Below are 14,643 nucleotides of genomic sequence, written 5' to 3'. Positions count from 1 at the left end.
GTACAGCTTTGAGGTACACAGTGCTACAGGGGGAGACTGGGATGAGGAAGTGGGAGGTAGGGTATCTGAGACAAGGAGCTGGAGAATTGTGTCAAGGCACCGAGGGGGTTGTAGACTGAGATTGGGATTTGGACATGGAGAGGCAGGACAAGCCAGGGGCAGAAGAGGTCAGGCATTGAGGGTATGGGGTAGAAGGATCTGTAACCAGTAGAGCACCTCCCCTCAGAACCTGTAATAAAACCCAGTATTGCTGGGCCTCAACATTCATCTGTTGTCAGCAAACAGCTGTGAAACCAACTGGCAAGTTGGTGCTTCATTTTCCTCTAGTGGTTGGCCCATACACAGGATGGTAACCTACTACTGATATCAGTTACTCCACTACCTCAAGTGACAGAGGTCTGTGTGGTGGATCCAAAGATTCTAAACTTGCTGATGAAATGTGTGAGCATCAGTACAGTTCTACATAATAGATTTTTTTTCAGTTTGCTTTTCTAAACCTAGAAAATTACACACAAAATATGAAATTTAAAGAATATTAAGGTTGCAAAGTCAAGCACTAAAAAGTTAGGAAATAACAGAATTAAGGTTGCCTGTGCATAAACACTACAATACAGTCTTTAATCACATGATCAAATATTATTTTTCCACAGGACCTTGCCTGTCATTAAGATTCCTTCTCTTTTTAATGAAAATCAACTACTGAGTTGTCTATGCTCCCAGAATAACCAAGTCATTCTTAAATTCCCTTCTGTTTATTGGCTATCCTTCTCACTCAGCAAATGCTATCCGCTTGGTGGGAATTCCATCTTCCATATCATGTAGATATGTGATAATGTAAACTGCTGTTACATGCCCTTCTTTCATTCTAGTTTTGATACCCTGCTCATCCTGAGCCATTTCTTCTTTCAAAGTACACCCTGGTTTTGATTTGGTTTATCCCAGTCAGAAACCTAAGGGAATTAAATACTCAACTTCCACTGAATTCCAGTGAGAGTTGGGCACCTGTTTCCTTTAGGTGTCTTGAAAACCTCAGTCCCGCTGTTTATGTGCCTCACCTTAATACCATACTTTCTGTCTTAGGTATGTCTACATTGCAATTAAAGATGTGATTGCCATGTGGGTAGACGTGTGTGACAGATATTAAAACCGTATGCAGTATTTTTTGGGGAACATATTGTATGAAGTTTATGTATCACAGTGGGCCAGGGATTGTATGTATGGTTGTGTTCTGTTCCATGGGGGAGGGTTATCGCAACTCCTTCAGGAATCAAAAACAGTAGGGGATGCTCAAGGTGAATCACTTAGGTTTTAAATACCCCCAGAGAAGTACCACCCCCAGAGATTCTTGCATATACTTGCTCAAACTGGGTTTTTCAGAGACCAACACACAAAGAAAGGGCTTTGGCATAAAAAGGCTTCATTCAAATTGACTCAGCACCTTCTTTCTGATCCAGAAAACAGACAGGACCTTCTGTCTAAACAGGGTCACAACCCTTGCAGAAGGATTGGAAAGACTTTGGCCTACTAGGGCCCCATGAGATTGATGGGTGACCTCTGGTAAGCTGCTTTCATGCATATAGGAACTTCTGGTTTTTTACATGTTTTCTCTATAATACTTTTGCCTTAAGAATAAATGGGCTTGCTTAGAAAGAGCTGTGTGGTAATTTGTGACTGTGGCAATAACCTCAGAGAGAAAGCACAGCACAGGACTGGCCTTTTGCAGACTGGCTTGCTTGGGATATCACAGTGTAAGGCTGGGAGATGTGCAGCCTTAAAACCTACTCAGAAAGGAGGCAGACCCGGGTCTCTGCCCAAGAAAGGTGACATCTGGGAACCAGAAATCTTATGTGGGTGCCCTTCAGAGACCATGTAAAGGGAAGACTTGTGCAGTTAGCTTGAAACTGTGAATACATACATATATATATATATATATTGTGGCAAAGTACCTGCTTCTCCCCAGCTGGCTCAGTCCCTTTTTGCCTTGGGGACACAGGCTTGGGCAAAGTAAAAGCCTTCCCAGTCGCGCAGGGTCTGGCTGATCCTCCTCTCAGTCAGCCCCTTGCTGTTTTTCTCCCCTTCTGGGGACAGAGTGCAGTCTTCCTTGCAGGAAGAGGGCAGAGCCTTGCTGCACCTATTTGCTGGCTGCTTCTCCCACTCCCCCCCTGTTTCCCTGCCAGGGAGGGTTTAAAAAGGTCACCAGCAATTGGGGCCAGCTGAACCACATTAGTTCCCTGGTAACCCTTGTTCCAGCTGAACCTAATTTCTCACAGCTGCCTCTCCTCAATGGATAAGGAGAAGCCTTTTAACCCCCCTGGGACTAATTGCTACCCCCCCCCTTTGTAGCCATTTGGCCTGGGTTTGCCACAATATATATATATATATATATATATATATATATATATATATATATATATATATAAATGAGTTCAGCTGAGTTTCAGTATTACCAGCAATATATATATATATCTTAGTCTTGCTGGTAATATTGAATCTCAGCTGAACTCATCAGTGTGGTGTAATGAGGTATCCAAACCCCACACTGGGCTGAAAGAGGTTAAAGGACAGTACTGGGCCTAGGTAGCCCCACCCCTCCATCCCTGCAGACCATGCTCGAACTGGAGAAGAGGTTGAAAAGGGAGCAACCCCATTCAGAAGGGGGAGGCTGAGGAACAGGACAGACCTTATCCTGAAGGCTCCTGAGAAGGGTGCTGGAGAAGCCTCCCTGAGGGAGTATGACTGTATGCTGAGTCCATTTGGGGTAATGGTTTGGTTACCTTTTCCTTTTCTTTTCACTGTATCTGGGACTGACCGCTGAGAGAGGAAAGCAGCAGCAAGAAGTGACCCAGGGGAGGTAACTCAGAGGGCACCTTTGGGGGCCAGGCACTGTTGACCCTCTTAGGGCCCTGGGTCAGAGCCTAGTGGAGTGTGTGGGCTCGGGCTCCCCTACCACTGCCCATACTACAGGAGGGACTTGAACCACCTGTACTGCTCGCTGTACCTCTGAGTAGAAGTGAGCCAGCACTGTAAGAGCAACCCTCTGGGAGAGGGTAGTAGGTGTGCTAACCACTAGGCCATCTTAACACACAAGGCCCCTATTACAGCAGGTGTTATGGGGCCCTGAAGGAGGGTAAATGTTTACATATAAGAGAGCAGTAAAGTCACAGCAATATGGTAAGTGACTGAGGCTAGGTTTACACTTGGGGGTGGGGGGGTCGACCTAAGATATGCAACTTCAGCTATGCAAATAGCGTAGCTGAAGTCGGCGTATCTTAGGTCGATTTACCTGGCTGTGCGGACAGCGGCGAGTCGACCGCTGCCGCTCCCCCATCGACTCCACTTCCGCCTCTCGCCGCGGTGGAGTTCCAGAGTTGACGGCAGAGCGAACGGGGATCGATTTTATCGTGTCTACACTAGACACGATAAATCAGTCCCCGATAGATCGATCACTACCCGCTGATCCAGCGGGTAGCGTAGACGTTCCCTGACTGTATGTACAGAATTCAGTTCTTACAGAGGAAAGATAGTGAGTGGGCTGTGACTGAAAAAGCAAGAAACCTTCTATCTTCTATGAAGAAACTGACAGTGAAGACAACTGATAGAATCTAGCAAATTAATATCTCCTGGCATTATATATGGAATCATATCTATCTATCTATCATATGTATATAAATAAAATCAACAAGTAGACTCATATACATCAAGGACCTAGTTAAGCACTTCTTGCCTACTCAAATCTCCCACTGACTCTATTTGGAGTTCAGGGAGCACAAGGAATGTAGGATCAGGACCCTAGCTTCTTAGCGCCTAACAGAAGAGGACATTGCTCTTCCTGTACATTGCTTTCATATCATTCTAACATTGCTCTTCCTGTACGTTGTCCCTAAATTCACATACCCTCACAATCACTTTCTCAACATGAATAGTTAAATCACGTCGGGGGCTGATGGTATAATTAAATTCTCACTGAGAGTGAGAGGTATAATTAAATTCTTGCAGACTCCAGGTGTATTCTGGGAAATTGTTAGGTACAGGTGCAGAGAACGTGTTTACTGATGGTGAAGGGCTGTCCCGTGCCATTTGTGCGGCCAACTAGTCTTTTACCTGTGTAGTTATAGTTCAAACCAAGGACTTAAAATAAATTAATTGGATACAGTTCTAGCTCAGGGACACTGGGAATATGAAGACGGGGGCCAGATTCTGATTTTTTACATCCTTATAAATTCAGAACAAGCTCATTGACTTCAAGCATAAATAAAATCAGAATTTGGCCCTCTGAAATGCAAAGGGAGAAACCTATGGAGAAACCCATCTTAATGGATAAATAAAGCTCTGTGGTCCTGCTCCTGCTCACTGAAGTCGATGGGAATTTTAACACTGATGTTAATGGGAGCAGAAGCATCCACTAAATGCATTGAGCTGGAACAGACTGAGAAATCTGCATATGCCTACTCTGAGAATTATTCAAGGAATCAGGTAGAAGAAGAGTAGCTAATCTGGGAGTTACTATACTCAAGGAGAAAATATTTTTTTCTGCTAATCTATTTTGCCTCTTTTCACAATGCATATTTTAGTCATGTAAGCAAGGGGCTGTATAAAGGCATATTCTTACTTCTTATGACTGTGGAGTGTATGTTCTGTGATGCTGTACCCAATAATGCTTTATGGGAATATGACATAACTGGAATATATTTTATGCTACCTGTGCCATATAATGTATCTCTGTAAAGGTTATGGTCTACTATATCTATTAGACTTAGATTTGCTTGTTTTATTTTATGTTACTTGGTAATTCTCTTTGGTCTGTCTGTTACTATTTGGAATCACTTAAATCCTACTTTCTGTATTTAATAAAATCACTTTTTACTTATTAATTAACTCAGAGTATGTATTAATACCTGGGGGGGGGGGCAAACAACTGTGCATATCTCTCTCTCAGTGTTATAGAGGGCAAACAATTTATGAGTATACTCTGTATACACTTTATATAGGGTAAAACAGATTTATTTGGGTTTAGACCCCATTGGGAGTTGGGCATCTGAGTGTTAAAGACAAGAACACTTCTGTGAGCTGCTTTCAGTCAAGCCTACGGCTGTTAGGAGACGTGGTTCAGACCTGGGGTCTGGGTTTGCAGCAGGCTAGCGAGTCTGGCTCAAACCAAGCAGGGCACTAAGATGCCAGGGCAGGAAAGCAGGGGCAGAAGTAGTCTTGGGATATCAGGTGGCAGCTCCCAAGGGAGTTTCTGTGATCTAACCCGTCATATGTTCCTCGAGAGGTCATCGAGTCCAGTCCCCTGCCCTCATGGCAGGACCAAATATTGCCTAGACCATCCCTGATAGACATTTATCTAACCTACTCTTAAATATCTCCAGAGATGAAGATTCCGCAACCTCCCTTGGCAGTTTATTCCAGTGTTTAACCACCCTGACAGTTAGGAACTTTTTCCTAATGTCCAACCTAAACCTCCCTTGCCGCAGTTTAAGCCCATTGCTTCTTGTTCTATCCTTAGAGGCTAAGATGAACAAGTTTTCTACTTCCTCCTTATAACACCCTTTTAGATACCTGAAAACTGCTATCATGTCCCCTCTCAGTCTTCTCTTTTCCAAACTAAACAAACCCAATTCTTTCAGCCTTCCTTCATAGGTCATGTTCTCTAGACCTTTAATCATTCTTATTGCTCTTCTCTGGACCCTCTCCGATTTCTCCACATCTTTCTTGAAATGCGGTGCCCAGAATTGGACACAATTTTCCAGCTGAGGCCTAACCACCGCAGAGTAGAGCGGAAGAATGACTTCTTGTGTCTTGTTCACAACACACCTGTTAATGCATCCCAGAATCATGTTTGCTTTTTTTGCAACAGCATCACACTGTTGACTCATATTTAGCTTGTGATCCACTATAACCCCTAGATCCCTTTCTGCCATACTCCTTCCTAGACAGTCTCTTCCCATTCTGTATGTGTGAAATTGATTGTTCCTTCCTAAGTGGAGCACTTTGCATTTGTCTCTATTAAACTTCATCCTGTTTACCTCAGACCATTTCTCCAATTTGTCCAGATCATTTTGAATTATGACCCTATCCTCCAAAGCAGTTGCAATCCCTCCCAGTTTGGTATCATCTGCAAACTTAATAAGCGTACTTTCTATGCCAATATCTAAGTAGTTGATGAAGATATTGAACAGAGCCGGTCCCAAAACAGACCCCTGCGGAACCCCACTTGTTATACCTTTCCAGCAGGATTGGGAACCATTAACTACTCTCTGAGTACGGTTATCCAGCCAGTTATGCACCCACCTTATTGTAGCTCCATCTAAGTTGTATTTGCCTAGTTTATTGATAAGAATAGCATGCGAGACCATATCAAATGCCTTGCTAAAGTCTAGGTATACCACATCCACCGCTTCTCCCTTATCCACGAGACTCGTTATCCTATCAAAGAAAGCTATCAGATTTGTTTGACACGATTTGTTCTTTACAAATCCATGCTGGCTATTCCCTATCACCTTACCACCTTCCAAGTGTTTGCAGATGATTTCCTTAATTACTCGCTCCATTATCTTCCCTGGCACAGAAATTAAACTAACTGGTCTGTAGTTTCCTGGGTTGTTTTGATTTCCCTTTTTATAGATGGGCACTATATTTGCCCTTTTCCAGTCTTCTGGGATCTCTCCTGTCTCCCATGATTTTCCAAAGATAATAGCTAGAGGCTCAGATACCTTCTCTATTAGCTCCTTGAGTATTCTAGGGTGCATTTCATCAGGCCCTGGTGACTTGCAGGCATCTAACTTTTCTAAGTGATTTTTAACTTGTTCTTTTTTTATTTTATCTTCCAAACCTACCCTCTTCCCATTAGCATTCACTATGTTTGGCATTCCTTCAGACTTCTCGGTGAGGACCGAAACAAAGAAGTCATTGAGCATCTCTGCCATTTCCAAGTTTTCCTGTTACTGTTTCTCCCTCCTCACTGAGAAGTGGGCCTACCCTGTCCTTGGTCTTCCTCTTGCTTCTAATGTATTGATAAAAAGTCTTCTTGTTTCCCTTTGCACCCAAGCTCAAACTAGCTACAGGAATAGTGTTCTTCTTACAGTCTGCCTTTATCATTATTAACACCTAAATGGAAACCTCTCTGTAATTTCCTGTGAATCTTATTTATTTGTACTCTTTCATGAAGGAAATGCATGACATGTAATGCTTAATGGAAAGCATGACTCTTGTGTACTGAGATGCCCTTTGCAGCTTAGCTTTGGTGTCTGGATAATGAGGAAATCGTGTGAATGATCAACACTGAAGACATAACAGGAAAGGAATTTGAAATGAAATCAATACAAGAGAGCAATTTTGCGGAATAGGAAACTGATAATAGAAGCAATTTGAAGGAGCAGAATTATTTATTTCTGTTCCAAATTAACTTTTCTAATTACACTGTTTTCATATTAGAATAAAATAATAATAATAAAGTATTTTTCTGTAGCACCTTTCAGTTAAGCATTTCAAAGTGTTTTACAACATCAAATAATTACACCATCCATTCCATTCCCCTTGAAGTGCAGGATCCCTACAATAAAAGTTACCCACCTATACAAGGTATCATAAATATAGAGAGAAGGATAGCATAAAAATCCCTCCTTGGGAGCTGTACTGAATCACTTTACCTGTAAGGGGTCAAGAAGCTCAAATAACCTAGTTGGCACCTGACCAGAAGGACCAATGAGGAAAAAAGATACTTTCAAATATGGAGGGGGAGGAGGAGAGGAGGATTTTTTTGTGCTGTCTCTTCGTTGTTCCCTCTCTGGATGGAGAGAGAGACCTAGCAGGTACAACATCTCCTGAAAATATACCTGGAAATCGATCTAAAACCACAGAAATTGTAAGTAAGCAAGGAAATGCGTTGTTATCTTTTGTTTTAGCTTGTGAATTTTCCTACGCGACAGAGGTAGTTTTATTCCTGTTTTTGTAACTGTGAAGCTGAACCTAGAGGGGAATCCTCTGTGTTTAAAATCTTTTTATTGCCCTGTAAAGTTACCTTTCATCCTGATTTTGCAGGTGTGATTCTTTTACTTTTTCTTTTTTAATAAAGTTCTTCTTTTAAGAACCTGATTGATTTTCAGTGTCCTGAAGACAAAGGCTCTGGTCTGTGCTCACATTGCTAACCAATTGGTTGGTATATTATTCTCAAGCCTCCCCAGGAAAGGGGGTGAAGGGGTTGGGGGGGATATATTGGTGGGGACAGGGATTCCAAGTGACCCTTCCCTGAATTTTTATGTAAATCACTTGGTGGTGGCAGCAATACTGTCCAAGGACAAGAAAAGGAATTTGTGCCTTGGGAAAGTTTCAACCTAAGCTGGTAAAATATAACCTTAGGGGGTCTTTCATGTGGGTCCCCACATCTGTACCCCAGAGTTCAGAGTGGGGGGAGGGACCCTGACACAAGGTAAAAACTTGAGAGTAACATTTAGGTATCCTGAATTTTTCCTAAACTAGAGAAAAATTGTAGTTAAGCTGTGTTTTCAGTACTTGTATTTGGAAATGTAATACAGAGGCCTGGAGAATTTCCGTGGATGAATATTATTATTGGCCAATGCACTGATAGGGATCAGGACAGAGCTATGGGAAGTCAAAGCTGCTCTCTGTATCTCTCCTTCTGGGGGGAAAGAGAAAAAGAGCACCTCTCCCAAATGCCTCCTAGTTATGTAAAAGAAAACATATTGCTCTCAATTCTGACCGACACCCTGTGCAATTCCATGGGGGAACAATGGGTAAGTCAGCAGAAGCTGGCTCATGTTCTGTTAGATATTGCTGTGCAGCTTAGCCACAAAGAGATCATTAGTCAAACAGTATGATTGTTAACTTTTATTTTCTTTTACTGTTGTGTAAGGATTTTTAGGGGGCCTATCTGACCAGAAGACTTCAGGGAGCCTTACAGTATACCTCCCACTGGGTCCCCCCTTAAGCCCATCTATCAGAGCTGGAACAAAAGAAACCACCACATGGATGTAAACTCACAACAACACTTTATTTACTAAAGGAGAGGGAAGGAAGGGGAGGGGAATGGATTAAAGACTCTGGAGATTTGGAACAGAAACACATGCACACACACTGGATAAGGCAAAGGGGTTCTTCTACCTTCTTCAGGTGCTGGTGATGGAGAGGCTGCAGAATCTGGATTGGCAAGGTCAGCGATGGACACCAACAGTGGATCACAGGTGTAGAAGACAGGTATGTATCCCTATCTCAGACCCCTTGCTGCGTCGTTTATGGTTGTAAGTCTGAACTAACTAATCAGACCGAGTCCGCGCATGCAGGTCTGCTTCCCAAAAGAAAATAACAAACAAACCCCAAAACAACAGTTCTGTTTAGTGAGTGGCTACTGCAGGCCAGTAACCAGTGGAAAAGGGTGTACCACACCACAGAGAGAGAGTGTTGGACACCTGAGCCCCCAAAGACTCAAGATCCCCAGCCCCTCCCCTCATCTGCCTTTATAGGAACCTGTTGCTTAGCAACAACAGATTCCTGCTCTTTCTACTTTCTTGTCTTTTCCTCTATGTAGGGGAGCAAGAACCTGTCACAACATGGAGGTCACCTTGTTTTTATCCCAGACCAAGATGGCCACCTAATAAACAATACATTAAAATCCAACTTTGGTATGTGTGCCTTTCCCAGTAATTTGGAAGGGGCGAAGCTGTGACTAACAGTTGGACTCCATATCATGGACTAAGCATCTGTGAATTACCAACAGGAAATCAAATTGAGTCCTATGAAAATAATAATTCTGATATGAAAGTAAACTTGTGCTCATTGAAGCTGAGGATCTTAACTTCATATGAATAATTATGAATTGCTAATTAAGCTACAATGAGCTTCCATACTTTTGTATCAGTGTTTTCTACAAGAGCTTCAGGTCCTATTGTTTCCATAATGTTACAAGTTCTGAATAGATTTTGTAAGCTTCAAGTCGCTGTATGCAAATGGAATTCCTTGACTGGTATTCATTCAGTGCTTTGTTTTTACCCTATTGTATCTGCTTTATAAATTATTATATTGATCCCTGGAAAATTACTAACAATTAAACTAGTTTGAGTGTGAGTGCTCGGAAGATGTGGTAGTTCACTGTTCTCAGAGGGTGGATGGTGAGGTACTAACACTGGTTACAGAAGTATGGCAATTCTTTCTGATTGTTCTGTTTTGCATTAGGGGATTTACCAGTGTTTCCTCTGGAATGTGGAAGTTCACTCATTATGTAAAGCTGCTACTAATGCAAGCTGGGCTAATGCAATCTTTGACTATCTCTGCAAAGAACCTTGAAATCCCACTTTGAAAACTTTTTTATTTTGTGCAACAGTATGATTACCTAATATCCTGTGCTATTGTTGTCTAGTGGTTAGAGCAGAGGAATGGAATCTAGCATTTCTTCTTTTCATTGCCAGATTCGCAAATGACACTCTGCAACCCTGGACAGTTTATTTATTTAACCTCTTTGCACCTCACTTTAGAGCCTCCTATACAATGGATCTAAAATTACCTGCCTCTCAGTGGTGTGGAGAGACTTAGTAGTGCTGGAGGTGCACTTTGAAAACCTCAGGTAAAAGGTGTGTAATGAGGGGGTGTGGTCTCCCTCCCTGATGGAGCGGGAGAGAGCCGCGATCGCCCTCTGGTGAGCAGAGCCGGGACACCCATGACCGCCCTGCCGGAAGCAGAGGGATGGGACAGGAACTGGAAATATAAAAGTCAGGCCCTCCAGCTCAGTTGGAGCAGAATTGCCAGAGGAGCAGGATGTCTCCCCTCTGTTGCTGGAGCTCAGACCCGATGGAGGCCACTACAGTGCCAGAGACCTGGAGGGACTGCTGGAGCTGCCAGGCACCGGGGACAGCGAGGAGCTGTTGGGCTGCCACTAGCCGTTTACCCCAGCAAGAGGAACGATGACCCTGGAACGCAGGTACCTCCTGACTGGGAGTGTAGGAAGGAACCCAGGGAAGCTGAATAGGGTTTGGCTGTGTTACTGACTGCAAGCCGCCCAGCGTGTTGCGGCCAGATTCCCTGCTGACCCAATGGCGGACCACTCCGCCGCTGTTAGGGCCCTGGGCTGGGACGCAGTGGAATCAGGTAGGCCTGCGTCCACCTACCTCCCTGCCCCTGGGGGTGGCAGTCTCCCCACCTTTAGGCCAAGAGGCCTGCATTGGTCTGTGGTCCACATCAGATGGTTTTGCTGTCTGCCCTGCCAGAAAGCTCATCCCCCTAAACTGCTGTGTTGCTCTGCCTGACTGCAGGCCACAGCCATTAACTATTTGCTGCCCTGTCCTGATTGAGGGCCCTGGGCCTATAGCAGGGGTAGGCAACCTATGGCACCTGTGCCGAAGGCAGCACGCGAGCTGATTTTCAGTGGCACTCACACTGCCCGGGTCCTGGCCACCGGTCCCAGGGGGCTCTGCATTTTAATTTAATTTTAAATGAAGCTTCTTAAACATTTTGAAAACCTTATTTACTTTACATACAACAATAGTTTAGTTATATATTATAGACTTCTAGAAAGAGACCTTCTAAAAATGTTAAAATGCATTACCGGCACACAAAACCTTAAATCAGAGTGAATAAATGAAGACTTGGGACACCACTTCTGAAAGGTTGCCGACCCCTGGCCTATAGACTCGTTGTTTCTCAGCCTGACTGCAGGCCAGAGCCTTAATTGTTGGCTGCCCCACCATGGTTGAGGGCCGGGGCTCACAGACCCAATTGCTGCCTGGCCTGGACTGCAGGCTTGGGCCTACTAACTGTCGGCTATTTGCCCCCTGAACTAAGTCGCTCCAGAGGCATTGTAGCGAGGGCGCATGGTCTCCTCCCTGACGGACGGGGAGAGAGCCGTGACCACCTCTCAGGTGCCATATAATTGTTACTGTAATGGGGTTAGCTTCCCTCAGGCAAGAGCTTGGTCATGGGCAAAGTTATGGTGCTAAGAGTAGTCCCTAAGGTAGTAGCTAAGGGGGTGAGGTGCCTCTGGCTTTCTGAATGACCAGTCACTCTTTCTGTGTTTCTTTCTACATCTCCTTTTCTGAGCCTGCCAAACCATCATCTTGATTTCTCTAGGCCCAAGTCACTATTGTGTTGCACTTTGTGTAGTTATTCACAGCAGTTGCAGAGTGGGCGTAAAATGCTACCGGATTAGAATGAGAGAGTTTTACACCTACTTTGCACTCAATTGCAATGGTGTAAATGACACACTCAGGGCAGGTCTACACTTACAACACCGCATCCGCATGGCTGCACCTGCTGTAGTGCTTTAATGAAGACACTCTATGCCGACGGGAGAGATCTTCTCCTGTCAGTGTAGTTAATCCACCTCCCTGAGAGACACTCTCCCACTGACATAGCACTGTCTACAGCAGGGGTTAGGTGAGTATAACTGTGTAGCTCAGGGGTATGGATTTTTCACACCCCTGAGCAATGCTGTTATACTGATATAAGCCTATAGTGTAGACCAGACCTAGATGTTGGGCAATTGTGATTCAAAAAACCTCACATGCATCCGACGAAGTGGGTATTCACCCATGAAAGCTCATGCTCCAGTACGTCTGTTAGTCTAGAAGGTGCCACGGGACTCTTTGCTGCTTTTATAGATCCAGACTAACACGGCTACCCCTCTGATACTCAAAAACCTCTGTTTCTCCTTTTCATGCCATCTTCTTTCTCTGGTAAAGTTTTACTGGTTATAACAGTATAGTTATGGTTTATTCAGGTATAAGGGAGCTTTTTTATTTTAGCTTAAGCTAAAAAAAGGCCATTCTGATACTGGAATATGAGTATCCACATGGAAGTTATATCGGTATAACATACCAGTTTAAATTCACACCTTAGCTTATCCCGATATAACTTTCCTGTGTAAACAAGCCCTGAGTTCTTTCCTATGTAAGCAGGGTCTGAATGAATGCTTCCCTGACAGCTAGCTGGGAGGGGAAGAGACTATGGGTTTTTTTATGTAAATACTAGGGCTATCAAGCGATTAAAAAATTAATTGTGATTAATCACACTGTTAATAATAGAATACCATTTATATAAATATTTTTGGATGTTTTCTACATTTTCAAATATATTAATTTCAATTACAACACATAAAACAAAGTGTACAGGGCTCACTTTATATTTATTTTTTATTACAAATATTTGCACTGTAAAAACAATTATATTTCAATTCACCTAATACAATTGTAGTGCAATCCCTTTATAATGAAAGTTGAACTTACAAATGTAGAATTATGTACAAAAAATAACTGCATTCAAAAATTTAAACAATGTAAAACTTTAGAACCCACAAGTCCACTCAATCCTACTTCAGCCAATCACTCAGACAAACAAGTTTGGTTACAATTTGCAGGAGATAATGCTGCCCACGTAATGTTTACAATGTCACTTGAAAGTAAAACAGGCGTTCGCATGGCCGGCGTTGCAAAATATTTACATGCCAGATGCGCTAAAGATTCATATGTCCCTTCATGCTTCAACCACCATTCCAGAAGACATGCTTCCATGCTGATGATAGGTTCTGCTCAATAACGATCCAAAGCAGAGCAGACCAATACATGTTCATTTTCAGCATCTGAGTCAGATGCCACCAGCAGAAGGTTGATTTTCTTTTTTAGTGGTTCACATTCTGTAGTTTCTGCATCGGAGTGTTGCTCTTTTAAGACACCTGAAAGCATGCTCCATACCTCGTCCCTCTCAGATTTTGGAAGGCACTTCAGATTGTTGCCGGCTCAAAGGGCCCGAGGAAGAGCAACAGCAGGGTTCATTGCCCGGTGTGCGTCGCACTAATTAACACACCAGGGTGGAGAAGCAAACCAAGTTTATTTGAGCTCAAATAAGGTGCCAGGGAGAAAAAGCATTCTCAAATCCTGCACACCCGCGCGCAGGCGGGGTCCCAGCATTTATACCCCCCTTGTTTTTCCCCCTTCCTCCCTCCCCCTTGCAACAGTTACACTTAACACTATAATGTAGCTTGTTAGAACTGTTCTCATTCGCATATTTATCTATTGGCCTTGTCAGCTCAGGCACATGAAGACTTATCCCCCTTTCCTCCTCCCCTTATCACTACTTTTGCTAGTTTAAGCAGGACTGCAGCTGTTTGCTAGAAAAGCTGACTCTCACATATTCTGCTTTTAGGCTGTTAGCATGTAGGTTGGTTAAAGTTTCCAAAATGGAGTTACTGTGGCTCACTTAGACCCAGAGCAGGGGCCTCATTGACACTTGTGGTCTTCCACTCCCCCCAAGTTACCTAGATTTATGCCTAGTGACACCAACAAGATTCTTAAACCTTGGGTCGAGTGCTGTATCTATCCTTTGAAACCTCACATTGGTACCTTCTTTGTGTTTTGTCAAATCTGCTGTGAAAGTGTTCTTAAAATGAGCATGTACTGGGTCATCATCTGAGACTGCTATAACATGAAATATATGGCAGAATGTGTGTAAAACAGAACAGGAGACATACTAGTCTCCCCCAAGGAGTTCAGTCACAAATTTAATTAACACATTTTTTTTAACGAGCATCATCAGCATGGAAGCATGTCCTCTGGAATGGTGGCCAAAGCATGAAGGGGCATATGAATTTTTAGTATATCTGGCATGTAAATACCTTGCAATGCTGGCTACAAAGTGCCATGC

At 43.4% G+C, this 14,643-nt stretch overlaps 1 protein-coding gene across 2 annotated transcripts in view; it reads left to right on the top strand.

The window, feature by feature from the left end:
* Positions 1 to 2,603: 2,603 nt before the first annotated feature.
* Positions 2,604 to 14,643, top strand: part of LOC120371240 (sodium/hydrogen exchanger 2-like) — a 92,924-nt gene continuing 80,884 nt past the window's right edge. The window contains exons 1-2 of one of the 2 annotated variants that reach the window (XM_039486806.1): positions 2,604 to 2,758; positions 9,130 to 9,213. In XM_039486806.1, the coding sequence (XP_039342740.1) occupies positions 2,741 to 2,758; positions 9,130 to 9,213 (102 nt within the window). In that variant the 5' untranslated portion in view covers positions 2,604 to 2,740. Of the gene's footprint in view, positions 2,759 to 9,129; positions 9,214 to 10,505; positions 10,931 to 14,643 lie in introns of those variants that run through there. The other variant, XM_039486805.1, reaches the window with a different exon arrangement.

Source organism: Mauremys reevesii, linkage group 9 (assembly GCF_016161935.1).
Source record: "Mauremys reevesii isolate NIE-2019 linkage group 9, ASM1616193v1, whole genome shotgun sequence".
In the NCBI taxonomy this organism is placed as follows: domain Eukaryota; kingdom Metazoa; phylum Chordata; order Testudines; family Geoemydidae; genus Mauremys; species Mauremys reevesii.
This window is presented reverse-complemented; position numbering and strand designations above follow the sequence as displayed.